Source organism: Bos taurus, chromosome 11 (genome assembly GCF_002263795.3).
Source record: "Bos taurus isolate L1 Dominette 01449 registration number 42190680 breed Hereford chromosome 11, ARS-UCD2.0, whole genome shotgun sequence".
NCBI lineage: Eukaryota > Metazoa > Chordata > Mammalia > Artiodactyla > Bovidae > Bos > Bos taurus.
Window position 1 is genome coordinate 94928305 of NC_037338.1, and position 27928 is coordinate 94956232.

At 40.5% G+C, this 27928-nt stretch overlaps 2 protein-coding genes across 8 annotated transcripts in view; one reads left to right on the forward strand and one right to left on the reverse strand.

Moving 5' to 3' along the window:
* The window catches only part of DENND1A (DENN domain containing 1A), a 531039-nt gene that overhangs the window by 400586 nt on the left and 102525 nt on the right, over positions 1–27928 (reverse strand). The window lies entirely within an intron of this gene.
* Positions 6224–7306, forward strand: LOC614208 (glycine cleavage system H protein, mitochondrial-like). Its single transcript, XM_059891848.1, has one exon. The coding sequence runs from the start codon at positions 6268–6270 to the stop codon at positions 6766–6768; it is 501 nt and encodes a 166-aa protein (XP_059747831.1). The 5' UTR covers positions 6224–6267; the 3' UTR covers positions 6769–7306.

Genomic DNA, 27928 nt, shown 5'->3' on the forward strand with positions numbered 1-27928 from the left:
GAGAAGTGAGGGAGGGCGTAGTTATCGTTGCAAACTTCTTGGTGACAATCCTTTTTTCTTGAGGTCAGGTCATGGTCAGGTAATGATGTTCCTGTAACCTCCACCAAAACAAATGTTAATTCTCTGTTCTGACAAGAAAGGGCAAAGTCCCAAGACACAATGTTCACCCTCCCAGGTCCTGGCTAAGAGGATGTAGATCTCAGTTGGCAGCCACCTTCAGGGCCAGGTCCCCAGACACTGGCCAGCTGTCATTGCTGAGGGAGCCAGGCACCTAAACCAACTGACTGTTAGGCTGCCCAGAGGGCGAGGGGTCTCACAGACTGTGACCCAGGCAGGCTGCCACTGCTATTAGGTCACAGAGACAGGAGTTGGGAAAGCGGTTCACCACTGCCTCAAGGCCTGGGCCCACCCAGTGGGTGGCCTTGGCGAGGGTTCTGGAGCCCTGCAGGACAGAGCCCCCTAAACTGTTTCCTGGGCTCCCCGGCTCTCCTGCTGGCCTGAGGCTGGGTGAGCTGGAGGACCCCTGGGAGACCAGGGATCTGCCTCTCACCTCACTGTCCACCTGACCACCACCACTCTGCTGACTGTTGGCCGAATAGCCCACTAACTGTCACTCATTGACAGTTGCTTGCTTGTGGGAGGGGCTCACTGTGGTGCTGACCAATGGCTGAGCAGGACCACTAAAGGGTCCTGCAGTAACTGTTGCTTGGTAAGAGAGTGTGGGGGTCACAGTATACAGCCAGAGCTATGTGTTAAGAGCTGCACTCAGCCACACTCTGTTACAGTTCTCAAGACAGTTACTGGTTCTCAAGATTGGACCTTCTTGGATAGGGCCAATGATGGGAAACTGAAGGCAAGGACAGGTTAGGAGTCCAGCCTGAATAAGTAAGGAACACTCTGGCCCAATGAGGAAAACAGGACAAATGTGAAAGATCAGTCATTCACCTGGAAAGAAATGGGAGCCAACAATACAGCAGGGCTGACTGGGAAAGGTCAGGATTTCAGGTACAACCTGAGAGTACATACAGTTTTGGTAAAAATACTGCTACATAAGCAGAAGATTCACCAGAGGAACAGAATAGTTGGTTACCTCAGAAGTTGTTTACTGTTTTTATATGCTTTCTACCTCTGGGTGGCATGGAGGAAAAGTGTTAGGCACCTACTAGATGCCAGTCAATGTTCAAAGTGTTTCACATCCGTTATTGTACTTAATCCTGAAAAGTTTATGAAGCAAACTTAATTCCTGTAAGTTCCAGGGGACCCCAGAAAGGAAGTATAGCTGAACTTTGTTGTGTATGTTGAGCTACCGTGGCAGCAGTACATGGTTTGTCTTCCAAAGGGTGCGGTACTGGAAGAAGGAATGCTACCTGGACTGTGTGGTCAAAGAAGAGGGCTGTGGTAGTGCAGTGGGGTGCAGGTGTTACTGAATCACAAGTCCATGTACCCGACGCATAGTGAGGCCAATCAATGCTAACCATTTGAGTCTGGAACAGAGAAAAAGGTTTATTACAGGTTCATGCAAGGAGATGGGTGGCTCATGAGCTAAGAACCCCAAAGTTACTGAAAGCATTCAGCAAGCCCCTTTAAAGGCAAAAGGTGAGGGAGCGGCATGGTTAGTTGCTACAAACTTCTTGGTGTCAGATCCTTTATTCTTGAAGTCAGGTCATGGTCAGGTAATGCTGCTCCTGTAAATCTCTACCAAAGAAATGGCATTCTCTGTTTTGACCAGAAAGGGCAAAGTCCCAAGGCACAACTTTCACCCAAGGCCCCAGTCCTGGCTAAGAGGAGGCAGATCTCCATTGGCAGTTCCTTCACAGCTAGTTTCCCATACCCTGCTCAGCTGTCATCCCTGAGCACCAAACCCAACTAGCCTTCAGTCTCCTCAAGTCACCCAAAAGGCAGGGGCCAGGTCCCACAAACTGCAACCCAGGTAGATGGCCACTGCCATTAGGTCACAGAAACAGGGATGGGGGAAGGGATTCACCACTGCCTCAAAGCCTGGCCCAAAGCTAGTGGAGGGCCTTAGTGAGGACTCTGGAGCCTTGGAGGGCATAGTCCCCAGTCTGTCCCCTGGGCCCTTCAGCTCACCTGCTGGCCCAAGGCTAGGTGACCTGGAGGGCCTTCAAGAGAAGGCCTGAATATGCCTCTTACCTCACTCTCCACCTGATGACCACCACACCACTGACCCTTGGCTGAATCGCTTCCCTACTGGGACCTCATTGACAGTTACTTGTGGGCAGGGCCCACTGTGGTGCTGACCAATAGCTGAGCAGAACAACTAACCATCACTCACTGAGAGTTGGTTGCTTGTGGGTGGGGCCCACTGAGGCACCAACCAACAACTGAGCCTAGGAACATGGTGTGGAGTAATGAGACCCAGCAATGGCTGCCTGCTAAGGCCTGTGCTCATCCTGCTCTGTTATACAGGGTTGGTGTGTACTGGCTAGGATGTGTAGAGAGAAGGTATGGTCAGTGTCTTGGGAAAGAATTCTCCAATCTGTGATTGTTGAATCCTATAAATTTGTCACAGAGTGTGACTGAACACAGACCATAGTACACAGCCTTTGCTGTGCACCATTACCCCAGCCCTACCCAATTAACAGGCATCGGTTACCACGGGACCATTAGTGGTCCTGCTCACCCACTGGTTAGCACCACAGTGAGTCCCTCCCACAAGCAACCACTGTCAATGAGTGACAGTTAGTGGGCTATTCAGCCAACAGTCAGCAGAGTGGTGGTGGTCGGGTGGAGAGTGAGGTAAGAGGCAGATCCCTGGTCTCCCAGAGGACCTCCAGCTCACCCAGCTCAGGCCAGCAGGACACAGCCCCCTGCACGGCTCCAGAGCCCTTGCCAAGGCCACCCACTGGCCAGGCCCAGGCCTTGAGGCAGTGGTGAACCTCTTCCCCAACTCCTGTCTCTAAGGGTCAGCTGGGTTAGGTGCCTGGCTCTCTCAGCGATGACAACTGGCCAGTGTCTGGAGACCTGGCCCTGAGAGTGCTGCCAACTGAGATCTGCCTCTTCTTAGCCAGGAGCAGGACCTTGGAGGATGAACATTGTGTCTTAGGACTTTGCCCTTTCTTGTCAGAGCAGAGAATAACATTTGTTTGGGGGAGAGGTTTACGGGAACATCATTACCTGACCATGACCTGACCTCAAGAAAAAAGAATCTGACACCAAGAAAGTTTGCAACAACTAACCATGCCCTCCCTCACCTTTCCTATAAAAGGGCTTTGCTGAAAGCTTTCGGGGAGTTTGCAGTTTTTCAGGCTTGAGCCACCCACCTCCTTGCTGGGCCCTGTAAAAAACCTTTCTGTGTCCCAAACTCTAACATTTTGTTATTGTTTGGTCTCTCCACACATCAAGCACAGGGACTTGCATTTCCATAACAAAACTACCCTGACAACATTTCCCTTCCCAAGTGAAAAAAAGGGGTCCAGTGAACTAGTTGGTCATTCATGGCAAGATTATTTTTACACATCACAATTAGTGATGTGTTAGGCACTAAGACGGAGAAGACAATGGCAGCCCACTCCAGTACTCTTGCCTGGAAGATCCCATAGACGGAGGAGCCTGGTGGGCTGTAGTCCATCGGGTCGCTAAGAGTCAGACATGACTGAGTGACTTCACTTTCACTTTCCACTTTGATGCATTGGAGAAGGAAATGGCAACCCACTCCAGTGTTCTTGCCTGGAGAATCCCAGGGATGGGGGAGCCTGGTGGGCTGCCGTCTATGGGGTCACACAGAGTCGGACACGACTGCAGTGACTTAGCAGCAGCAGCAGGTACTAAGAAGGCATCAAGAGACAAGATCCAAAAAAAAAAAAGAGACAAGATCCTATGGTTTCTCCTTGATAGAACACAAGGAATAGTCTCCTAAAATGACCCAGGTACAACAGAAAATTAAGAAGCTTTGAAAAGGAAGGGTGAGTAGGTGACCTGTAAGACAAGTAGCAGTCTCTGCTAGAGAACTGTTGGCTCTCTTTCACATCAACATAGTCTAGAGTTACCAAGGTAACCAACATTTCAACTTTAGTTCTTTTATCCTTCTTGCCTAAAGCCTTGACCAGACCTTGTAAACAATCAATTGGGCCTCCCTTTCCTCTCACAGCTTCCAAAATTGAAGGCATTTCCCAAAAAGATGGGACACTATACACCACAGCTCACCACCCTGAAAGATGCCAGAAAAGGGTTACAAAGAGATGCTTCTGTTTTCCCTCTGCTCCCATCAGATTTGCAAAGGTTCAAAGTATGGGAAACATCTGGAGTCAAAAATCTGGGTAAATAAGTGCTCTCATATTTAATTAAGAGTGTGGTTGGACAGAAAGTAATTTAGTGTAATTTTCACCAGCACAAATACTCAATTTTAAATGTCTAGGAAGGAATGATGCTAAAGCTGAAACTCCAGTACTTTGGCCCCCTCATGCGAAGAGTTGACTGATTGGAAAAGACTCTGATGCTGGGAGGGATTGGGGGCCAGAGGAGAAGGGGATGACAGAGGATGAGATGACTGGATGGCATCACTGACTCGATGGATGTGAGTCTGGGTGAACTCCGGGAGTTGGTGATGGACAGGGAGGCCTGGCGTGCTGTGATTCATGGGGTCGCAAAGAGTCGGACACGACTGAGCGACTGATCTGATCTGATGCCTTTTAAATCACCAATTTTACTTCTAAGAAAGCATCCATGGATTTCATGGAGATCACTGTCTTCTGCAAAAAAATTCATTAGAGTGTTGTTCAAAACACTGGTGTTGAACTTTCCTGACAGTTCAGTCAGTGGTTAAGATTCCACACTTCCAATGAAGGGGACACAGGTTTAAACCCTGATTGGGGAACTAAGATTCCGCATGCTGCATGGGGTGGCCAAGAAGAAAAAAAAAAAAAAGCAACACTGAAAACATGAAGCCACCTAAATAATTAATGGGGTAATAGTTAAATAAACTCAGAGAAGGCAATGGCACCCCACTCCAGTACTCTTGCCTGGAAAATCCCATGGATGTAGGAGCCTGATAGGCTGCAGTCCATGGGGTCACTAATTGTCGGACACGACTGAGCAATTTCACTTTCACTTTTCACTTTCACACATTGGAGAAGGAAATAGCAACCCACTCCAGTGTTCTTGCTTGGAGAATCCCAGGGACGGGGGAGCCTGGTGGGCTGCCGTCTATGGGGTCGCACAGAGTCGGACACGACTGAAGCAACTTGCAGCAGCAGCAGTTAAATAAACTATGGTAAATCTATGTAATAGAATGTTATAGAGTAATTCAGAGTGATTTAGGAGAATGTGGAACAACCAGAACCGTCATTTACTGTTAGGAACAATAAATTGGTACAACCACTTTAGAAATTATTTGACAATATTTAAGTAGGCTAAACAAACATACACCCACCTTATGACTCAGCAATTCCACTCCTAGGCATATAGCCAAGAGAAATAAGTGTACAGGTGTATCAAAAGACATACACAAGAATATTCATGGTAGGCTTATTGCTAGTAGTAAAATAAGTATCAGTCAACAGAAGGATATATAAATTGTGGTATATTCCTACAGTGCAATACTATATAGCGATTAGGAAGAACGAATTACATGTAACACCATGGATAAATTTTGATCAAAAGAAACTAGATGACCCCATTTATATGGAGTTCAAAAACCAACACTAATATACAGTTATAACGATCAAAACAGTAGTTGCCTCTGCGGGCAGGAGGAGAAGGGAGGATACTGACTAGAAGGACACACAAGTGGATCTTCTAGCTGTACTGAGGTGTAACTGACAAATAAAACCTGTGTATATTTAAAGTATAACTTGAGGCTTTGACATATTAATATGTAAACATTGTGAAATAATCAATCAAGCTAAATAATCTATCCATTACCTAATATAATATATAGTTACCTTTCTTGTGTGTGGTAAGAACACTTAAGATCTACACTCTTAGCAAATTTCAACTAGGTACACAATTCAGTATTGTTAACTACAGTCATACTGTGGTACCATAACTGAACTTGATCTTGGTGGGGTTACACAAGTATATACATACATTAAGCTATTTGTTCTTGCTGTTTAGTTGCCAAGTCATATCCGATTCTTGAGCAACACCATGGACTGTAACCCACCAGGCTCCTCTACAATTAACTTTGTGGATTTACATTTTTGTAAACCGCAATACCTTTTTAAAAATAATGAATTGGGGGGCCGCCCCGTCCCGCCCCGCCCCCGCCGGCCGGGGTGCTCTAGGTGCCGCGCGGAGACCCGTGCGAACATGGCGCTGCGCGCGGTGCGGAGCGTGAGGGCCGCGGTAGGCGGCCTGCGCGCCATCTCGGCACCCAGCGCGCCCTGCTCGCCGCGGCCCTGGGGACTGCGAGCGGGTGCAGTCCGGGAGCTGCGCACCGGCCCTGCTCTGCTATCGGTGCGGAAATTCACAGAAAAACACGAATGGGTAACAACAGAAAATGGTGTCGGAACAGTGGGAATCAGCAATTTTGCACAGGAAGCTTTGGGAGATGTTGTTTACTGTAGTCTGCCTGAAGTTGGGACAAAGTTGAACAAACAAGAGGAGTTTGGTGCTTTGGAAAGTGTGAAAGCTTCTAGTGAACTCTATTCTCCTCTATCAGGAGAAGTAACTGAAATTAATAAAGCTCTAGCAGAAAATCCAGGACTTGTCAACAAGTCTTGTTACGAAGATGGTTGGCTGATCAAGATGACATTCAGTAACCCTTCAGAACTAGATGAACTAATGAGTGAAGAAGCATATGAGAAATAAATAAAATCTATTGAGGAGTGAAACTGGAACCCCTAAATAAACTACTTTGAAACAACTTAATCTAGCATAGTTGCCTTAAATTAGTGGTAGATAGATATTTAGAAAGCAACTTTTAGCAAAAGAAACTACTTGTAACAATGTTTCCTGAAGAAAATACCCCTTAACTTTCTAATGACCAGATAAACACTGCATCTTTTTCCACAGCATCCTGTGATTTTTAGGCTAGGCTCCAGTTATAATATTCAGAATTCCTGAAATTATCTCTGGTAAAACTAATACAAAAATTATGTAATTCAAGGATAACATGGTTATCTTAAACCTTATATGACTTGTAACTTGCTTACAGCTATCCTTGGATTTGGGTCAAAATTATCTTTCCACTAGAAATAACTGCCATTGGAGAAAAGTTTGTTAGTTGTATAGTGTCCAGTGAAGAATATTACTATCTTAATTTTGCAATACACTGTGTTTGCTGGTGCTATTTTTATACAGTGAAGCAACAGCCTTGCAGGAGAATAAACAATTTAATAATAAAATATTCAACTTCTTAAAAAAATAATAATAATAATGAATTGATTAGAACTATGTATGAAGGATATGGAAAGGTGTCCTTTTTAATAATTTTTAGTTGAACCTCTGAAATACTCTTATATTGAGTGCCATAGATATTTAAAAATATTAACTTTTTAATAGCTTGTCTTTGGTATATTGCATGTATCACATAATTTACCCATTTAAAGTATATAATTCAAAAAAAATAAAGTATAATTCAATAATTATTAGTAAATTTACCAAGTTGTAAATCATCACCATTAAGTCAGTTTTAGAACATTTTCATTAAACTAAAGAAGTCCCTCATGCCCCTTTACTGTTAATCTATTTTCCTACTCCTGTTCCAAACAAGCAGTAATCTATCTGCCCCCTTTCTTCCCAGATTTGCTTTTTCTGGACATTCATCTAAACGGTATCATACATTGTGGGGTCTCTGCATCTTGCTTCTTTCTTTCCCTGAGCACAATGTTTTTCAAGTTTGTTCATGTCGTGGCACGTATAAGTAGTTTGTTCCTTTTTACAGTTTACTAGTTTCCTATGACATGAATATACCACATGTTATCTGACTTATCAGGTGATGACACAAATACTAACTTTTTGCAACATTCCTATCCACAAATACAGCTAAAGCATCACCCATCATCCTCATCCCATTTTCCTCCCCTTTTCAGAGGTCACCATTGTCTTGAGGTTGGTGTGCAGCCCTTCCCTTCCTGCTTTTATACAGTTAATACATACAAATATACCCATAACAAAATATACATTTGTTTTGTATTTTTATCATTGCCATATCTGGTTTACAATATGTAATATTTTTCAACTTGCTTTTTTTACTCACAATTATATTTTTAAGGTTTGTTCGTTTTGTCTCAAGTAGATTGGATTCATTCATTTTAAATGCTATAATATTCTCCAACTACAAATATGTCATAATTTATCTATTCCCCCTACTGATGACCATTTAGGTTTTCAATATATTTCTACCATTAAAAAATCTATAAACATTTTTGATTGTGTCTCCTTGTGCACATGTGATAATTTCTCTACATTATCTACGTAAAAGTGACACTGCTGGTTCCCAGTGTATGAATACCCTCCACTTACTTTTACCAGCACTTAAGAGCTTTTGTTTCCCGACACGCTCACCAACACTTGCTATTATTCACCTTAAAATTTTTTCTGCCAGTCTCACATATTAAATGGCATCTCATGGTTTTGATTTGAATTTCCTTGATTTTTAGTCCTGTAATCTTTTCACATGGTGGTTATTTTATCTTGTTCTTTTGTGACTTGCTATTTAATATTTTGGTCTATTTTTCTACTTATTTCTTTCAGTTTCCTTATTATTCTAGATCTCAAGCCTTGCCAAATTTTTCCTTCAATCTGATCATTTTGTTTTGTTTATAGTTTGTTTGTTTTTTTTTGCCATACCAAAATTTTAAAGGTTAGTAAGGTCAAATCAAGTCTTTTACCTCATGATTTGTGCTTCTCCATATCTTATTTCAAGAAATCTTTTTCCTATCTATACCTTTAAAAATATTTTCACATTTTATTTGAAAAGCTATGAATTTTTGTTTTTAAGGCAGTTCTTTAATCCAGCTGTAATTTATTTTTATGAATGGTGTGAGCAGGCAGGAAACTTGTTTCAAATGGACAGCCAATTGTCTCTGCCTGGTGACACCCATTCTGCTCTTTAACTCCTAAGGGCAGCTGGCAAAGCCTTCCTCATCCAAAAAAATGCCTCGAGAAAGAGTTGGATAGTTTGATATGTATGAATTCCTTGAAATATGACAAGTCATAGCTAGTAATTTTGGCAGAACAGAATATACCAGAATACACTGGGTTAATTTTTCTTAGACCCAAAGAAAAAGACCTGATTCACATTTATCCAACAAAAACAATGAATCCAAACAGATAACAGACCACCAAGTACAAACACTAAGCAAGAGCAAAGTGGTCAGATATTTCTACCAGATTTCTTTTATGAATCGTGAAATATTAAGCTTTAGGAGCATTTCATGGGGACACAAATCCAAACTTTTACCTAGCCCTAAACTTCACAATCTCATAGCTTCCTTCTTTCCAAAGCTTAGTTTTAGAAAAAAGGCACAAGGAAACTGCCTATCTCAATAATTGCAATGTTAAGAGAAAAGAAATGCCTCATTTGATACTGCTGCAATCATCTCTAAGCGTCATTCATAGTGACATTAGTACATAAACAAAAATTATTTCACCAATATAAATCCTCATGCAACTACTCTGGAGATTTTTACATAATGTTAACATTTACCACAATAATTTACATAATGTAGCTAGTATCAAGCAGCTAAATTTGAATTCTTTGTTCTCATGAAAAAGGGAAAGAACACCATTTTAGTTAATGATATGTTTCCGAATATGACACTACAAGGCATTCTTCAGGAGGTATATAACATGGACATTGATAATTTACTGAATAAATTCACTGTGATAATTTACTGAATAAATTCACTGTGATCAATTCTTTTATAAAAATTCACAGGAACTGTTAATGAAAGCATATGTTAATTTAATATTTTTCACCCCTTCCTTCTCCTGCCATTTATTAAAGCCTAACTTATTGAGAATATAATTTTTAACAGTATTTCTTTGCAAATGCTATACTAAAACTGCTGTATAATTACCTTTTAGGTTGCAAATTCTCATTCTACATACTTTATAGTATATTTTAAATCCACTTACAAATGTAAGCTCAATGGTCAAGAAAACAAAAAATACTCTTTGGTTTAAAAAAATCATTAATCATAATAAACTCAATTAGACACAGTATGAGGTTTTCCTCAAAGCCATACAATAATAATACAAGTATTGTATTGTTCAAATATTCTCATTGTTATACAGGTTGTCACATTTCATGTTTAATAGGAACTGACTCAAAGAGACCTTGAAACAAAAGTATCCTAACCAAGCAGCAGTTCCCAAAGTGTCATGCTAAAAAAACATTACTCTCCAATTCACACAATTCAAACAATCAAATCAGTGAACAACCACTTCTTTATTAATAGAACAATACACACTAGTTTCCTCTGTCCAAGTGATGCTACCTAAAAAATATTTAAAGAAAAACTAAACATTCACTGAATGATATATTTGTGAGTCTACCAATGATTCCAACTTCAGCTGGAAACAAATGAACTCAAAGTCCTTAAATGAATACCTAATACTGACAATTTTTTTCACTAAAAATATAAAACTGAAAATGATTCAACATATAAAGACCAAACCCCACTAGAAAAGAAGTATTGTGGTTAGGTAAGACATTCAATGTCACTGAAACTAAGATGATGGAAATAAAACAGTACCTTCTTAACAAAGATATCACAAATAGCTTTATCCTTCAAAATTATTTATTCAAGATATAATTTGCTCCCCTACAGGGTCAGATGACAATGCAACTAACTTAATACAATCTAGGCACTGTCTATATATGCACCTTCTGTTTTTAAATCAGTAGGAACCACTGACCAGCATAAGCACTATTTCTAATTAGATACTCAGCAATTGTATAAAGTATGACACCCCCCTCAAATATACATTTGACCATAAAACTAGTTTAATAAATTCACATGACTACAGACAACTGCACCATATTGAACAGGATCTTAAAAAGGATCAGAAAGTCAGTTATTTCAAAAAGCGATTTTACTGCAGATCAGGGATAACCTCCAACCACAACCCCAAAAGGGGGAAAATGTTTTATTAAAAGCATGTTTTCTAAGAGAATTCCTAAAGATACACAATATTATGTTCTATCTAATTTTCCAAACTGACTTATTCTCCTTTATTATATAATATCTAGTACATGGATAGGCTAAAACATATCTATCATTTAGTCTTTCAGGACAACCTAGTAGTCTGTATTCCCCCCGCCCCCAAAAAAATTGGTGTAATAATTAGAAGGAATAGGAAAACTTACTGCAACTATTCAGAGGATAAGGAAAATGGAAACAATTATTGAGGGCCTATTTGGCAATGGACCCCAAACTAACTAAACATTTCCTTTTTTAATTTTCACAATCCTATGAGATAAGCAATATTATTCTTAATTTACAGATGGAAAAAACATATCTTAGAGGTTAACTGATTTCCCCAAGGTTATGAAGCTATTAAGTGACAGAGCCAAGACTTAATTTCAAATCTATAGGATTTCAAAGTCCAAACTTTCATCTGCACCAAGCTCTCCCCATTAAAAAAAGGTGAAATAGGCTTTATAGGTTAAACTGAGAAGTTAAATGCTGTGGATGAAGCTGTTTCTCAGGAGATTTATAATTTCAAATAAGTTTATAAATTTATTCAATATGACTCTGTTAACTGGGAATGTTAATTTGGGAATCAAAAATCTGTGACAAATATCAAAACAATTTGGAGGAATATAAATAATTACCTGTCTCTCTAACACTAGGTTTGGGGGCAACAGAGTGATTCATTTCAATAGTCCCTTGAATAAAAGCAAATATCATCTTACTTTGAATTCACAAAGGACTGGACAGTTTTCAAAGAGTTTTCACAAACTTTAGAATTCATAAAGTCCTCAAAACAATCCAGTAAAATGTTACAGGAATATAGTGGATACATAAAAGAGGAAAATACAAAGAGGTATTCTAAATGCAGACAGTAGTGCTCATCAGTCCCACTAACTCCACACCTTCTCACAGCAAGAGAATACTGCCCCGTTCTAAAAATGCCCAAACTCTCTACATAAACAACTCCAGGTGCTACTATCATCATTTGAAAAATGACAAAGTTGAGGTTCAGAGCTTAGGCTATTAATGAGGGCACAAATTAAGTGTCAGGGATAAGACTGAGAACCAATCTTTGGCCTACAAGATCAGAGATTATTACTGTCCCTAGAACTGCTTTTAAAGATAACTCATCTTTATACCAAATTATAATAGGAGATGTAAAGTTACACAGATTTCACTGTTCAGTCGCTCAGTCATGTCCGACTCTTTGCGACCTCATGAATTGCAGCACGCCAGGCCTCTGTGTCCATCACCAACTCACGTCCATCAAGTCAGTGATGCCATCCAGCCATCTCATCCTCTGTCGTCCCCTTCTCCTCCTGCCCCCAATCCCTCCCAGAATCAGAATAGTATTCACTGTAGGAGAATATAAATAGTAAACAACACACTGGTCCACATGTTGGGAGGCTTGAGGAAGAACATATCCTTTTATGTGAAGACATATACTTAAAGATGCTAATCATCCGTATGTAAGTTGTAACAGTAACATAGAATGGGAAAGACTAAAGATCTCAAGAAAATTGGGAGATATCAAGGGAATATTTCATGGATGGGCTAAGAAATGGTAAAAAGCTAACAGAAGAAGAAACTTTGAAAACTGTGGTAGAAGAGCATTTAACAGCTATCTGAGAACACTTCTCCATACTAATTTTTAAAGAATAGCTTTACTATCAGACCCTCTGCCTTTGTTTAAAATTACATACGATTTAAACACATGCACACATAGGTACACGTATAGAATGTACACATACACATATGTACACGTACTGAAGGGGACTTCACTATCCAAACTCTAACCATCCTAACAGTCAGATAAATGTCTGGATGAGTCTCGAAAATCCAAATTCTTGCTATGTGTCATTCCAAAATTAGGAATCGAATACTAAAGATTCAAATGATGCAGTAGCCTTGTCATCCAAACTCAAGAAAAAAGAGATTCTGAGAATAAGAAATATTTGATATAAATTGGAGTGTGTGCACGTGTGTTAACATATACCAGAATGTCAGCAATTATACCTAGGAATTGAGATTAGACACTATTTTAGCTTTTTCTTTTTGCTTTTCTGAGTTTTATAAATAATCTCCAACGTAGCTATTCTAAGTTAAAATTTAAAAGATTATCTTAAGATATAAATTCATATCAACCATGCAAACTAATACATTATTTAGGGATACTTACATATGTGGTAAAAATAATCATGAAAAGCAAGAAAATAGGGGAAAATGAGTGGTGAGGGGACCGTGGATGTTACCTGAGGGTAGAAATGAGGGACAACAGGAGGGCAGATTCAGGGAAGGAGTAGACAGAAGGCTTCCAGGCCCTAGCAATACTCCATATAAGCGAACGTGATAGTTTGCCTTCCAAGATGTCCCTCACAATTCCCACCACTCCTTTGGCACATGGCACTTCTTTCTCAAAGTCATGGAGTCTGCTGGCCCTTTCCTTCAACTGGGCTGACTTCATGACTTGCTTTGAACAACAGAATGCAGTGAATTGAAAATCATGCAGAGCCATCTGGGGGCCTAAGCCTTTAGAAGCTCGGCAGCTTCTGCTTTCATCTTTTTGGGACATGACTTCCATGTTACCTCAGGCTGAACTTCTGAATGAAGAGAGGCCATATGGGACAGAGAATGGCTCAGCCAGGACTTAGCTGTTCCGGCCACCTAGGTGAAGCATGAGACACATGCATGGAGTTCAAAAGATCAATTCTTTGGCGCTCAGCTTTCCTTATAGTCCAATTTTCACATCCATACATGACTACTGGAAAAACCATAGCTTTAACTAGATGGACCATTGTTGGCAAAGTAATGTCTCTGCTTTTTAATATGCTGTCTAGGTTTGTCACAGCTTTTCTTCCAAGAAGCAAGAGTCTTTTGATATTGTGATTGCAGTCACCATCTGCAGTGATTTTGAAGCCCCAAAAAATAAAGTCTCTCACTGTTTCCACTATTTCCCCATCTATTTGTCATGAGTGGATGGAACCAGATAACATGATCTTAGTTTTTGAATGTTGAGCTTTATGCTAGCTTTTTCACTCTCCTCTTACACTTTCATCAAGAGGCTCTTTAGTTCCTCTTCGCTTTTTGTCATAAAGGTGGTGTCATCTGCATATCTGAGGTAACTGAAATTTCTCCTGGCAATCTTGATTCCAGCTTGTGCTTCATCCAGCCCAGCATTTCACATGATGTACTCTTGCATATAAGTTAAATAAGCAGGGTGACAATATACAGTCTTGACGTACTCCTTTCCTGATGTGGAACCAGTCTGTTGCTCCATGTCCAGTTCTAACTGTTGCTTCTTGACCTGCATACAGATTTCTCAGGAGACAGGTCAGGTGGTCTGGTACTCCCATCTCTTGGAGAATTTTCCAGTTTGTTGTGATCCACACATTCAAAGGCTTTGGCATAGTCAATACAGCAGAAGTAGATGTTTTTGTGGAACTCTTGCTTTCTCGATGATCCAACGGATGTTGGCAATTTGATCTCTGGTTCCTCTGCCTTTCTAAACCCAGGTGAACATCTGCAAGTTGTTGGTTCACATACTACTGAAGACTAGTCTATACTTTTGTCTTATCTTTCTGTCCTAGTATTTTTTGTTTGGGCTACAACAACATGGTAAGATAAAGAAGCATGCCATTGAAAACCACTTTAGAACAGTTTAAACAGCACAGGCATCCTGTGCAAAGATGTGAATACTGACTAGCTAAAACCATCTGGAACTGGCAATTTTTTAGGAGTAGTGTTTTGACAACTTTATCAATTTCCTCCGTGAATACTGTTCCAGGTAAGTTTTCTACCTCTTCTTCATCTACTTTGGTAATACGTATTTTCCTCTAAAATATTTATTTCATCACATAGTCATAGAAAAACAGTATTCGCATGTATAAATGCAACAGATTGACTATATACATAATAACAGAAATTATTTCTGAGCATTGGAAAATTTTTATATTGCAATTTCCCGAGTTTTCCAAAGTAAATCTGTTTTAAAATGAAAAAATGTAAAGAATAAACAAGAAATCACTGTATAGCTCCTGTTCTAAGAGTAGCACAGCATCTAACTCACCAGTCTGCAACAAGTGACAGAAATTCATGATAAGAAAACATGAAAATTGAACTCTGCATCTTGACCATAGTCTTTTCTTACAATGGATTAGAGGTAAAATTTTGTATTATTTGAGCATTTTCCATTAATAGCTCAAAACATATTAACTCTAAGGAAGGGGGCAATCTATGCTTGTATAAAATTTTATAAGATCCCCAGGATATTCTGTTCCATCAAGTCTGTAAGAGTTCCAAACAGGTCTCTTAACAGGGCTGCTTCCTCATGCCTTTTAAAATCCATTGGTGTCTCTAGCTTTGCAGGGGATGGGATCCAGTTTCTCAGCCCAACAATATGCAGAGGACAAGCACACAAAATACCATCCCAGTGGACACAATAATGCAGCAACAACCAGAAGCTCCAGCCTCCCTTAGCTTTTATTATCATAATTTATGCATCCTTAGAGACTGGAATATAAAACAGTGATTAATGCTGAGAACATCAACACCATCAAAGGTTGGAACTGACCACTGGCTTTAAGGAAGGAAACCATAATTCAGTTACATGAACATTTATCAACCCCATATTTTAAAAATCCACTGAAAAATGAAATCACTTACCAAGCTACCATAATCATAACTATTATCATCTTAATCCTTTAAATGCTGTGGTTTCCTTTTATCTGGGTCTGTCTTTCTATAACTCTACATAGAATCTGGTTTTTTATACATCTGTACAGCACTTGATTTTATCAAACTAATATTAACAGCCTATAAAGTCACTAGAGTAATAAAATTTAATAAGAGCAATAATTTGAGCTATTAAAGAATGCCATTATGACAGATATAACTATGCTAACATCAACATTATATAGTATACATAAGACAGATGTCACCATAACAAATATTAACAACATGGAGATACATTTTCAATATAGTGGAAAAGGCCAGAGTACACAGTATACATAAGTAAAAATTTCTTTAAAAAAAACACAGGTTAGAAATAGATATAGGCTCCACATAAAGGGGTAAATTAGTAATCCCAGAAGTTTTGGTGATTGTATTGATGCCTAAGGAAGGTTCTAGGGCCTTGAACAGTGTAAGAAGTCAGCAAAGGCATAGAGAGTAACATCTCTTGAAGAACTGGATATATCCCCTTTTAGCTGCCCTAACTTAAACACAGCATTGCCTATAGGTTACACTACACTGTGCTATCACTACAATAGCGGCTTTCAGACTTCTTTCTTTTACCCATAATCCATATAAGAAATATGTTTTATCTCCAACTGGTAATACAGAACACCCACAACCACAAGTTCCAGGAAACACTACTTTTCTTTGTTGCTTTGTTCAGCTGCTAACTTGTGTCTGACTCTGCGACCCCATGGACTGGAACACACCAAGTTTCCCTGTCCTTTACTATCTCCTGGAGTTTGCTCAAACTCATGTCCATTGAGTCAGTGATGCCATCGAACCATCTCATCCTCTGTCACCCCCTTCTCCTTCTGCCCTCAATCTTTCCCAGCATCGGGGTCTTTTCTAAGGAATCAGCTCTTCACATCAGGTGGCCAAAGTATTGGAGCTTCAACTTCAGCATCAGTCCTTCCAATGAATATTCAGGGCTGGCTTCCTTTAGGATTGATTGGTTTGATCTCCTTGCAGTCCAAAAGACTCTTCTCAAACGTCGTCTCTAGCACAACACTTTGAAAGCATCAATTCTTTGGCGCTCAGCCTGCTACATGGTCCAACTCTCACATCTGTACACAACTACTTGAAAAACCACAGCCGACTACACAGGCCTTTGTTGGCAAAGTGATGTCTCTGCTTGTTAATATGCTGTCTAGGTTTGTTATCATGTTATTTTATCTGATAATAGCTATTCTATTCCATTTCACATTTTAAAATTCACTTTGTGGCCCACTAAATTGATTTCATTACCCTCTAGTGGGCCATAACCTATAGTTTGAAAACCACTGGGAGGCCTTTCTTAATGCTTAGGGGGGAAAAAAAAGAAAGAAACTAATACCAGAAACCCATTATGTACCACATAATATGCAATAAGACATCATTTGTGTCCTAATTTAATTTTCACACCAACCCTATTAGGCAGGTAATGTTCATTGATTTCAACAAATATTCATCCCTTCAACAAATTTACTCAGTACTTATGTGTCAGGTACTGTGCTAAACTCTAGAAATAACTGAGCAGTGAGCGAAACATGCTATCTATGACCATGAAAGAAAGATACTAAATGAGAGGTAAATATTATAAAGAAAAACCAGAGCATGCTATGAGAGCACATAATATACAGACCCAACTTACACTGAGAGATTATAAAAGGCTTCCTGAATACCACTGGAGCATAGATTTCAAGGAAGCAAACGAACTGGAAAAAAGTAGGGAAAAGGAAAATGGTGTGGGCAGAAGCAACAGCAGTGACTGGAGAAGTCCTGAGGCAGGAAGGAATTTGGGTTAAAAGAGGAAATAAAGAAGGCCGGTGTAAGGATCACTGAGCACAAGAGAAATGAAGCTAAGGAAAAAGTCTGCTGTCAAGCCATGCACGATCTCACGGGGCACAGTAAGGACTTTAGAGTTTATTCGGGGGTAAAAAGGAAGGCATTGCAATTTTTGAACAAGATAGAGTGGAAGGCAGGGAAGAGGATCAGATATGGAGAATGAACTAGAATTAGGCAAAGCTGAATCTAAGTTTAGTTAGGTGGCCACAACAGTAGTCTGAGTCATACTTTTCTCACTTCAACACAGGTCATGGCAATGGAGGTGAAGAGAAGTTAGGAGACTTGAGATAAGAGGTAGAATTGAAGAGATAAGAGTAAGCCAGTGACTACAGAGACCAAGACAGAGAGACACGGAGACAATGACTCCCAGGTTTCTGGTACAAACAACTGTAAAATGGGCAAGCTGCAGAATAAAAAATTTGGGTGGAAGATCCTAAGTTCAGCTTGAGATGCCTATAAGGAGAAATTTAAGAAGAGCATGCAGCAGACAGAGTTATCACATACCTAATAAAAGTCAGAGACAGACTGGAATCTTGCCAAGACTACTGAACACTGAAATCAAAGTTCTTTCACAGCATTAAAATAAAGATGAGATTTATGATGATGACAATGATGAGTATGATACACATCAGCTAGCAGTTATTGAACTTCTTTGTTCTACATACTCACAACCACTCTACTGAAGCTGCTGAGGCCTAGAGGGATGAACTGTTCTGCAGAAGTTGACAAAGGGGCAACACCAAGATTGAAAATCAGATCTAGAAAAGGTCTGAAATTCTAAATCACAGTGTCTCACCAAAATTGGGATACCAATATCTTCAGCTCCCAATCACCTGCCACCAAGAGAATGAAAGTTCTTTGAAGACACAGCAGAGCTGATTCATCTTTGTGAACCCTACCACAATGCCTCATTAGTGGTTTGCTGAATGCAATGTGAAGAAGTATGTACTCAACTTACTGTTAAGTAAATGTTTTTTTAAATTTGGAAAATCACCAACAGATTACATATAATTAACTTTTTTCCCCCTAATGTATATAATTTAAACCCAAAAGGTGAAAGATGAAGTCGCTCAGTTATGTCCGACTCTTTGCGACCCCATGGACTATAACCTACCAGGTTCCTCCATCCATGGGATTTTCCAGGCAAGAGTACTGGAGTGGGTTGCCATTTCCTACTCCAGGGAACCTTCCTGAACCAGGGATCAAACCAGGGTCTCCTGCATTGTAGGCAGATGCTTTACCGTTATTAACTTTTTTTTCTAATGTATATAATTTAAACCCAAAACTCTTAGTTAACTTTTGAAACTGTGAGGGTCACAAAATAAGTGAAAGATGTCAAAATGGCAATAATGCTCTTCAGACAGGTTACATATTCTATACAATATTTTTCCTGACACCAGCATACCTCATAGTCTATATCTAAGGTAGTACTAAATAAGCTATCATTCTGTTTTAAAAGTGAAGGTTTCAGCCATCTACTCTAGAAGAAGAGTAAACAATTAGAAAATAAAACAAAACTCCTCTACTAACCAGAAGTTTGGCCTCTGGAGAAAAATGTTAACTTCACTGTGTGATTCCAAATGTTAACTTCACTGTGCAGAGTGAAATTTCAGTTCAAGAACATTGGTATTACTTACACATCTTATATAAATCTTACTTACAACTAGAATGACTAAAATTAGTTCAAAGTTGATTTCATGGTATGTACTATAAGGAGACCTTCTAAGAAAGAAACCTTGGCTCCATTTACCCAATAAATGGTGAACAGCTTTTAAATGTGTAGGAGGCATGTTTACCACACTTCATAGACTCTAAGAAGCCACTGAGAGCAAGATGCACCAGTCTATGACTATGCCTGCCCCCCAAAAAAAAAATTTTAATTTAATTACAGTATAATGGCTTCTCATGTAAAATTAGATTATTCAGTTCTTTAGAACAGATTTTTTTTCATCTAACATTACTGTACATACCTAATAAATAGAATATAAGCACAGTAATGTGGCTCAGACAGTAAAGAATCTGCATGCAAAGCAACAGACCCAGGTTTCATCCCCAGGTAGGAAAAATCCCCTGGAGAAGGAAATGGCAACCCACTCCAGTATTCTTGCCTGGAGAATCCCAAGGACAGAGGAGCCTGGGGGTTATAGTCCATGGGGTTGCAAAGAGTCAGACACAACTGAACAATTTCCAAACTCAGTAACTTAATGGAAGTATTTCTAAAACTTCTTCACATTCAGAGAGCAACTCTTCTCAATCACTGTTCAACTCAAAATTCTCAATCCAGGCTGCTTCTAACAATATCATCCCCTGTTCTACCAGGAACACTTGGTGATACAGCTTTTTTTTTTTCAAGATTTTTTTTCCCAAGCTGCTGACACTCATTTCACAATGAATGCTGACCTTATTGGAGGATCTAAAAGAAAGTTTTCAGATGAAAATCTAGACTCATATTCCTTTCTCAGACAGTTCTGAAATGTCAATAGTTGCAGGTGCCACATGGTATCTTGATACCCCAGGACTAAAAGCCCAGTTCTTCCATGCTTCAGCAATGACATCAAGACAGCTGCCTGGCCTGCACTGATTATAAGACCCCATCTATTGTAAGATGCATTGTGATTTCAGACATTAAACTAAGGGAGAAAATGTGTTCCAGAAGTTATCCATAAGGTAATCTGGCTCTAACTCTACTAGATGGCACATTTATCACATGAAAGTCTCATCTGGAAAGGAAAACATGGTTGACTGTAATTTTGTACCCAACTGTTCACTGCTCCTTCCTGGAGAGATTATACATCCCTGCCTATTGGTGTATGACTTGCAGTATGTCCTTCTCTATGGAAGTAGTGGCCAAAGAAACGTGAATGTGAGTGATCTGTGCCAATTCACAGCCAAAGCTGTGCAGGCCATTATGTCTCCATTGTTTCTCTTTCCTTTCACCATGAGAGAGGCATGTCTCAGCTGAGTGCTACTCCTTCAGTCTGGGTCCCTGATTAAGATACAGAGCTGACCCTGGAGCAGAGCTACAATGAAAACACACTGTGGGAAAGTAATAAACTTGTTTTTCTCAGCCACGGAGATTTCTGGGGTCCTTTCTGTTAACTTAAGACAGAATAACCTAGGGAAAGTTTATCAGAACCGAATATTCCTGATATGAACTCTAAAAACCTACTTCCAAATGGCAGGGCCTCCAACACTCCTCTAAGCCACCACGTTCTCCCCTGTAACCTACTGTGTGGCACACACTTACCCTTTGTCACGTACTTCTAGGCTACTTGGATCAAACCACTCCTCACATCACACTCCATGCTACTCTTGATTCTTTTGGCTTAAGTTTCTCAGTACTAGTTCTCCTCTTTGCATTCTCATCTTGCTCCTCAGACTTGATTCAAGATACCATTTCCCACTGAATCCCCAATGAATCTATTCCTGTTCTCCGCCATAGCCTGCCATCCCATCTATCGTGTCCCAGAACCCAGCAACTTTGGCACATATCCTGTGGACAACCATGTCACTCCATCAGATGTGAGTTTCAAACACAACTAGATTCTCATAGTTGGAGGTCTATCAAGAAGTACTTTAAAAATCCTCTTTCAAACTGAATATGATCCAAAGCAATATGAAAAAAAAAGTTAAAACAATGTAAAGTATGACTCTAGAACTAATCATCTAAAGCTAACTTAAAGGTGGAAAATAACTTCTAAAATTCTAACAAATCTGTAATTAATCACACAGTATAGAATGAAAATTATACACTGAGATTTAACAAGAAATCAAAACTTATAATGTATGGCAAATACTGTACTTGGAAAGTGTTTTTGCCATTGAAAAATAACTAAATACAACTAACTGTGTAGGTGGATTCACATCCAATTATTCATGCTTACAAAATTAATCATAGGTTTCTACACTCTACAGTACATATATATACCCACAAAATACTGATCCTATTTGAACTTGTTTCTCTGTCATTTAGATTTCCTGTGTACTTGCCATATAACATCAAAGTACTTGTTACCCTCAAGTCCAAAGTCTGAAAGAGAAAGTGGACTAGAACAGGATTATTTACTGCCTCAAGGGAAAGATTCTGTTGTGATCTTGAACAAATTCATTAATGTATTCAAACATCTGTTGACTCACAAGGAAAATGAAGGGAGTACCATCTTCCTCAAGGAATTAATGCTATGAAAGTGAAACATAATAACTAACTTAAACCAGTGCCTGAATAAACGGCTCCATTTTTAAAAGCTAGCTGAATTTCCATTCCAGTAAAGAAGAACTATAATTTAGATCTATATTTCTATTCAGAAAAAAACAGAACAGATGAATACAAAATAAAAAAGAACAACCACTCAAAGGCATCAAAGAACTACCAAAAAGGTATCAAATTACATTGTGCCAAGATCCCAGAGATCCTTTAAAAAAAGTTTTTTTCCTACCTCTGGGGCCACATTTCTCCTAAAGGTGTGGGCCAATATGAGGAAAGGTAGGTAAGGGGTTAAAAGGTGATCAAAGTTTTCACATCACCAACAGGTTAACAGGATGAAACTAAAATTCAGGGCCCATAAAAGGGAGATCAGGCTTCCCAGATGTCACTGGTGCTAAGGAAAACGCCTGCCAATGCAGGAGACATTAGAGACATGGGTTCAATCCCTGGGTCAGAAAGATTCCCTGGAGGAGGGCAGAGCAACACACTCCAGTATTCTTGCCTGGGAAATCCCATGGACAGAGGGAGCCTGGTGGGCTACCCTCCATAGAGTCCATAGGGTCACAAAAGAGTCACACATGACTGAAGTGACTTGGCACGCACACAAAAGGGAGGTCATCTCAGGAAGCACCTTGGGCTTTCAGCAGGAACCCTGAATAATTACGCCTCATGATAAAAATTCAGTTCAGCTCAGTTGCTCAGTCGTGTCCAGCTCTTTGCAACCCCATGGACTGCAGCACGCCAGGCCTCCCTGTCCATCACCAACTCCTGGAGCTTGCTCAAACTCATGTCCATAGTCAGTGATGCCATCCAACCATCTCATCCTCTGTCATCCCCTTCTCCTGCCTTCAATCTTGCCCAGCATCAGGGTTTTTGCCAATGAGTCAGTGATTCACATCAGGTGGCCAAAGTATTGGAGTTTCAGCTTCAATCTCAGTCCTTCCAATGAATATTCAGGACTGATTTCCTTAAGGAGTGACTGTTTGGATCTCCTGGCACTCCAAGGGACTTTCAAGAGTCTTCTCCAACACCACAGTTCAAAAGCATCAATTCTTTGGCGCTCAGCTTTCTTTACGGTCCAACTCTCACATCCATGCATAACAACTGGAAAAACCATAGCTTTAACTAGATGGACCTTTGTTGGCAAAGTAATGTCCCTACTTTTTAATACGTTGTCAAGGTTGGTCATAGCTTTTCTTCCAAGGAGCAAGCATATTTTAATTTCATGCCTGCAGTCAACATCTACAGTGATTCTGCAGCCCAAGAAAATAAAGTCTCTCACTGTTTCCACTGTTTCCCCATCTATTTGCCAAGAAGTGACGGGACCAGATGCCATGATCTTTACTTTCTGAATGTTGATTTTTAAGCCAACTTTTTTTTTTTTACTTCTCCTCTTTCAATTTCATCAAGAGGCTCTTTAGTTCCTCTTCAGCTTCTGCCATAAGGGTGGTGTCATCTGCATATCTGAGGTTATTGATATTTCTCCCAGCAATCTTGATTCCAGCTTGTGCTTCAGCCAGCCCAGCATTTCGTATGATGTACTGTGCATATAAGTTAAATAAGCAGAGTGACAATATACAGCCTTGACATACTCCTTTCACCATTTGGAACCAGTCTGTTGTTCCATGTCCAGTTCTAACTGCTGCTTCTTGACCTGCATACAGATTTCTCAGGAGGTAGGTCAAGTGGTCTGGTATTCCCATCTCTTTCAGAATTTTCCACAGTTTGTTGTGATTCACACAGTCAAAGGCTTTGACATAGTCAATAAAGCAGAAGTAGATGTTTTTCTGGAACTTTCTTGCTTTTTTGGTGATCCAATGGATGTTGGCAATTTGATCTCTGGTTCCTCTGCCTTTTCTAAATCCAGCTTCTACATGTGGAATTTCACGGTTCATGTACTGTTGAAGCCTGCCTTGGAGAATTTTGAGCAGTACTTTGCAAGTGTATGAAATGAGCGCAATTGTGCAGTAGTTTGAACATTCTTTGGCATTGCCCTTCTTTGGGACTGGAATGAAAACCTGACCTTTTTCAGTCTTGTGGCCACTGATGAGTTTTCCAGATTTGCTGGCATATTGAGAGCAGCAATTAAACAGCATCGTCTTTTAGGATTTGAAATAGCTCAAGTGGAACTCCATCACCTCCACTAGCTTTGTTCATAGTGATGCTTCCTAAGGCCCACTTGACTTCGCATTCCAGGATGTCTGGCTCGAGGTGAGTGATCACACCATCATGGTTATCTGGTTCATGAAGATCTTTTTTGTATAGTTCTGTGTATTCTTGCCACCTCTTCTTAATATCATCTGCTTCTGTTAGGTCCGTACCTTTTCTGTCTTTTATTGTGCCCATCTTTGGATGAAGTGTTCCCTTGGTATCTCTAATTTCCTTGAAGAGATCTCTAGTCTTCCCATTCTATTGTTTTCCTCTATTTCTTTGCATTGATCGCTGAGGAAAGCTTTCTTATCTTTCCTTGCTATTCTTTGGAACTCTGCATTCAGATGGGTATATCTTTCCTTTTCTCCTTTGCCTTTCACTTCTCTTCTTTTCTCAGCTATTTCTAAGGCCTCCTCAGACAGCCATTTTGCCTTTTTGCATTTCTTTTTCTTGGGGATGGTCTTGATCACTGCCTCCTGTACAATACCACAAACCTGCATCCATAGTTCTTCAGGCACTCTATCAGATCTAATCCCTTGAATCTATTTGTCACTTCCACTGTATAATCATAAGGGATTTGATTTAGGTCATACCTGAATGGTCTAGTGATTTTCCCCACTTTTTTCAATTTAAGTCCAATACAAACAAGATGGTGGAGTAGAAGGACATGCGCTCATCTTCTCCCGCGAGAACTTGAAAATTACAACTTTCTGCTGAACAACTGTCAACAGGAGAATGTTGGATTCCACCAAAAAAAGATACCACACATCCAAGGGCAAAGTAGAAGCCCCAGCAAGATGGTAGGAGGGGCAAAATCACGTTTAGTATCAAACCCCATACCCACCAGAGATGCTCAGCTCAAACAAAACTTGTGTGCACCAGGAGATCCCACAGAGACTGAGCCAGACCTGCCTTTGAGTGTTTGAGTGTCTCCTGTGGAGGTACAGGGTCAGCAGTGGCCTGCCACAGTGGGAGTGGCCCTGGGTACAGCAGACCTGGGTATGGCATAAGCCCTCTTGGAGGAGGTCACCATTAACCCCACCATAGAGCTACCAGAACTTACACAGAACTGGGGAAACAGACTCTTGGGGGGCACAAACAAAACCTGTGTGCATCAGAACCAGGAGAAAGGAGTAGTGACCCCACAAGACACTAACCCAGACTTGCCTGTGAGTGTCCAGGAGTCTCAGGCAGAGATGTGAGTCAGCAGTGGCCTGTTATAGGGTCTGGGGCATTGAGTGCAGCAGTGAGAGCACAGGACCTTTTGAAGGAGGTCACCATTATCTTCATTACCTCCACTATAGTTTGGCCTCAGGTCAAACAGGGAGGGAACACAGCCTGGCCCATCAAAAGAAAATTGGATTAAAGATTTATTAAGCATTTACTGTGAAAGTGCTGCACTCAATACGCCAGCAAATTTGGAAAACTCAGCAGTGGCCACAGGACTGTAAAAGGTCAGTTTTCATTCCAATCCCAAAGAAAGGCAATGCCAAAGAATGCTCAAACTACTGCACAATTGCACTCATTTCACACGCTAGTAAAGTAATGCTCAAAATTCTCCAAGCCAGGCTTCAGCAATATGTGAACCGTGAACTTCCTGATGTTCAAGCTGGTTTTAGAAAAGGCAGAGGAACCAGAGATCAAATTGCCAACATCTGCTGGATCATCAAAAAAGCAAGAGAGTTCCAGAAAAACATCTATTTCTCCTTTATTGACTATGCCAAAGCCTTTGACTATGTGGATCACAATAAACTGTGGAAAATTCTGAAAGAGATGGGAATACCAGACCACCTGATCTGCCTCTTGAGGAATTTGTATGCAGGTCAGGAAGCAACAGTTAGAACTGGACATGGAACAACAGAATGGTTCCAAATAGGAAAAAGAGTATGTCAAGGCTGTATATTGTCACCCTGCTTATTTAACTTCTATGCAGAGTACATTATGAGAAACGCTGGGCTGGAGGAAGCACAAGCTGGAATCAAGATTGCCAGGAGAAATATCAATAACCTCAGATATGCAGATGACACCACCCTTATGGCAGAAAGTGAAGAGGAACTAAAAAGCCTCTTGATGAAAGTGAAAGAGGAGAGTGAAAAAGTTGGCTTAAAGCTCAACATTCAGAAAACGAAGATCATGGCATCCGGTCCCACCACTTCATGGGAAATAGATGGGGAAACAGTGGAAACAGTGTCAGACTTTATTCTCTGGGGCTCCAAAATCACTGCAGATGGTGACTGCAGCCATGAAATTAAAAGACGCTTACTTCTTGGAAGGAAAGTTATGACCAACCTAGATAGCATATTCGAAAGCAGAGATGTTACTTTGCCAACAAAGGTCCGTCTAGTCAAGGCTATGGTTTTTCCAGTGGTCATGTATGGATGTGAGAGTTGTTCTATGAAGAAGGCTGAGCGCTGAAGAATTGATGCTTCTGAACTGTGGTGTTGGAGAAGACTCTTGAGAGTCCCTTGGACTGCAAGGAGATCCAACCAGTCCATTCTGAAGGAGATCAGCCCTGGGATTTCTTTGGAAGGAATGATGCTAAAGCTGAAACTCCAGTACTTTGGCCACCTCATGCAAAGAGTTGACTCATTGGAAAAGACTCTGATGCTGGGTGGGATTGGGGGCAGGAGAAGAAGGGGACGACAGAGGATGAGATGGCTGGATGGCATCAATGACTCGATGGACGTGAGTCTGGGTGAACTCCGGGAGTTGGTGATGGACAGGGAGGCCTGGCGTGCTGCAATTCATGGGGTCACAAAGAGTCGGACATGACTGAGCAACTGAACTGAACTGAACTGAAGCATTTACTGAGCCTTTGACTGTGTGGATCACAATAAACTGTAGAAAATTCTTCAAGAGATGGGAATACTAGACCACTTGACCTGCCTCCTGAGAAATCTGTATGCAGATCAGGAAGCAACAGTTAAAACTGGACATGGAACAACAGACTGGTTCCAAATCAGGAAAATGAATGAAGTCGCTCAGTCGTGTCTGACTCTTTGTGACCCCATGGACAGTAGCCTGCACCAGGCTCCTCTGTCCATGGGATGTTCTAGGCAAGACTACTGGAGTGGGTTGTCATTTCCTTCTCCAGGGAATCTTCCTGACCAGGGATCGAACCTAGGTCTCCCTCATTGTAGACAGACGCTTTACCATCTGAGCCACCAGGGATGATGAAGCAGGAAAGGAGTACGTCAAAGCTGTATATTGTCACCCTGCTTATTTAACTTATATGCAGAGTACATCATGAGAAATGCTGGGCTGGAGGAAGCACAAGCTGGAATCAAGATTGCTGGGAGAAATATCAATAACCTCAGATATGCAGATGACACCACCCTTGTGGCAGAAACTGAAGAAGAACTAAAGAGTCTCTTGGAGAAAGTGAAAGAGGAGAGTGAAAAAGTTGGCTTAAAACTCAACATTCAGAAAACTAAGATCATGGCATCTGATCCCATCCATTCATGGCAAATAGATGGGGAAACAATGGAAATGGTGAAAGATTTTATTTTTTTGTACTCCAAAATCACTGCAGATGGTGACTCCAGTCATGAAATTAAAAGACAAGTGCTCCTTTGAAGAAAAGCTATGACCAACCTCGACAGTGTATTAAAAAGCAGAGACATTACTTTGCCAACAAAGTTCTGTCTAGTCAAAGCTGTGGTTTTTCCAGTAGTCATGTATGGATGTGAGAACTGGACCATAGAGAAAGCTGAGCGCTGAAGAATTGATGCTTTTGAACTGTGGTGTGGAGAAGTCTCTTGCGAGTCCCTTGGAGTGCCAGGAGATCCAACCAGTCACTCCTAAAGGAAACCAGTCCTGAATATTCATTAGAAGGACTGATGCTGAAGCTGAAACTCCAATACTTTGGCCACCTAATGCAAAGAATTGATTCATTTGAAAAGACCCTAATGCT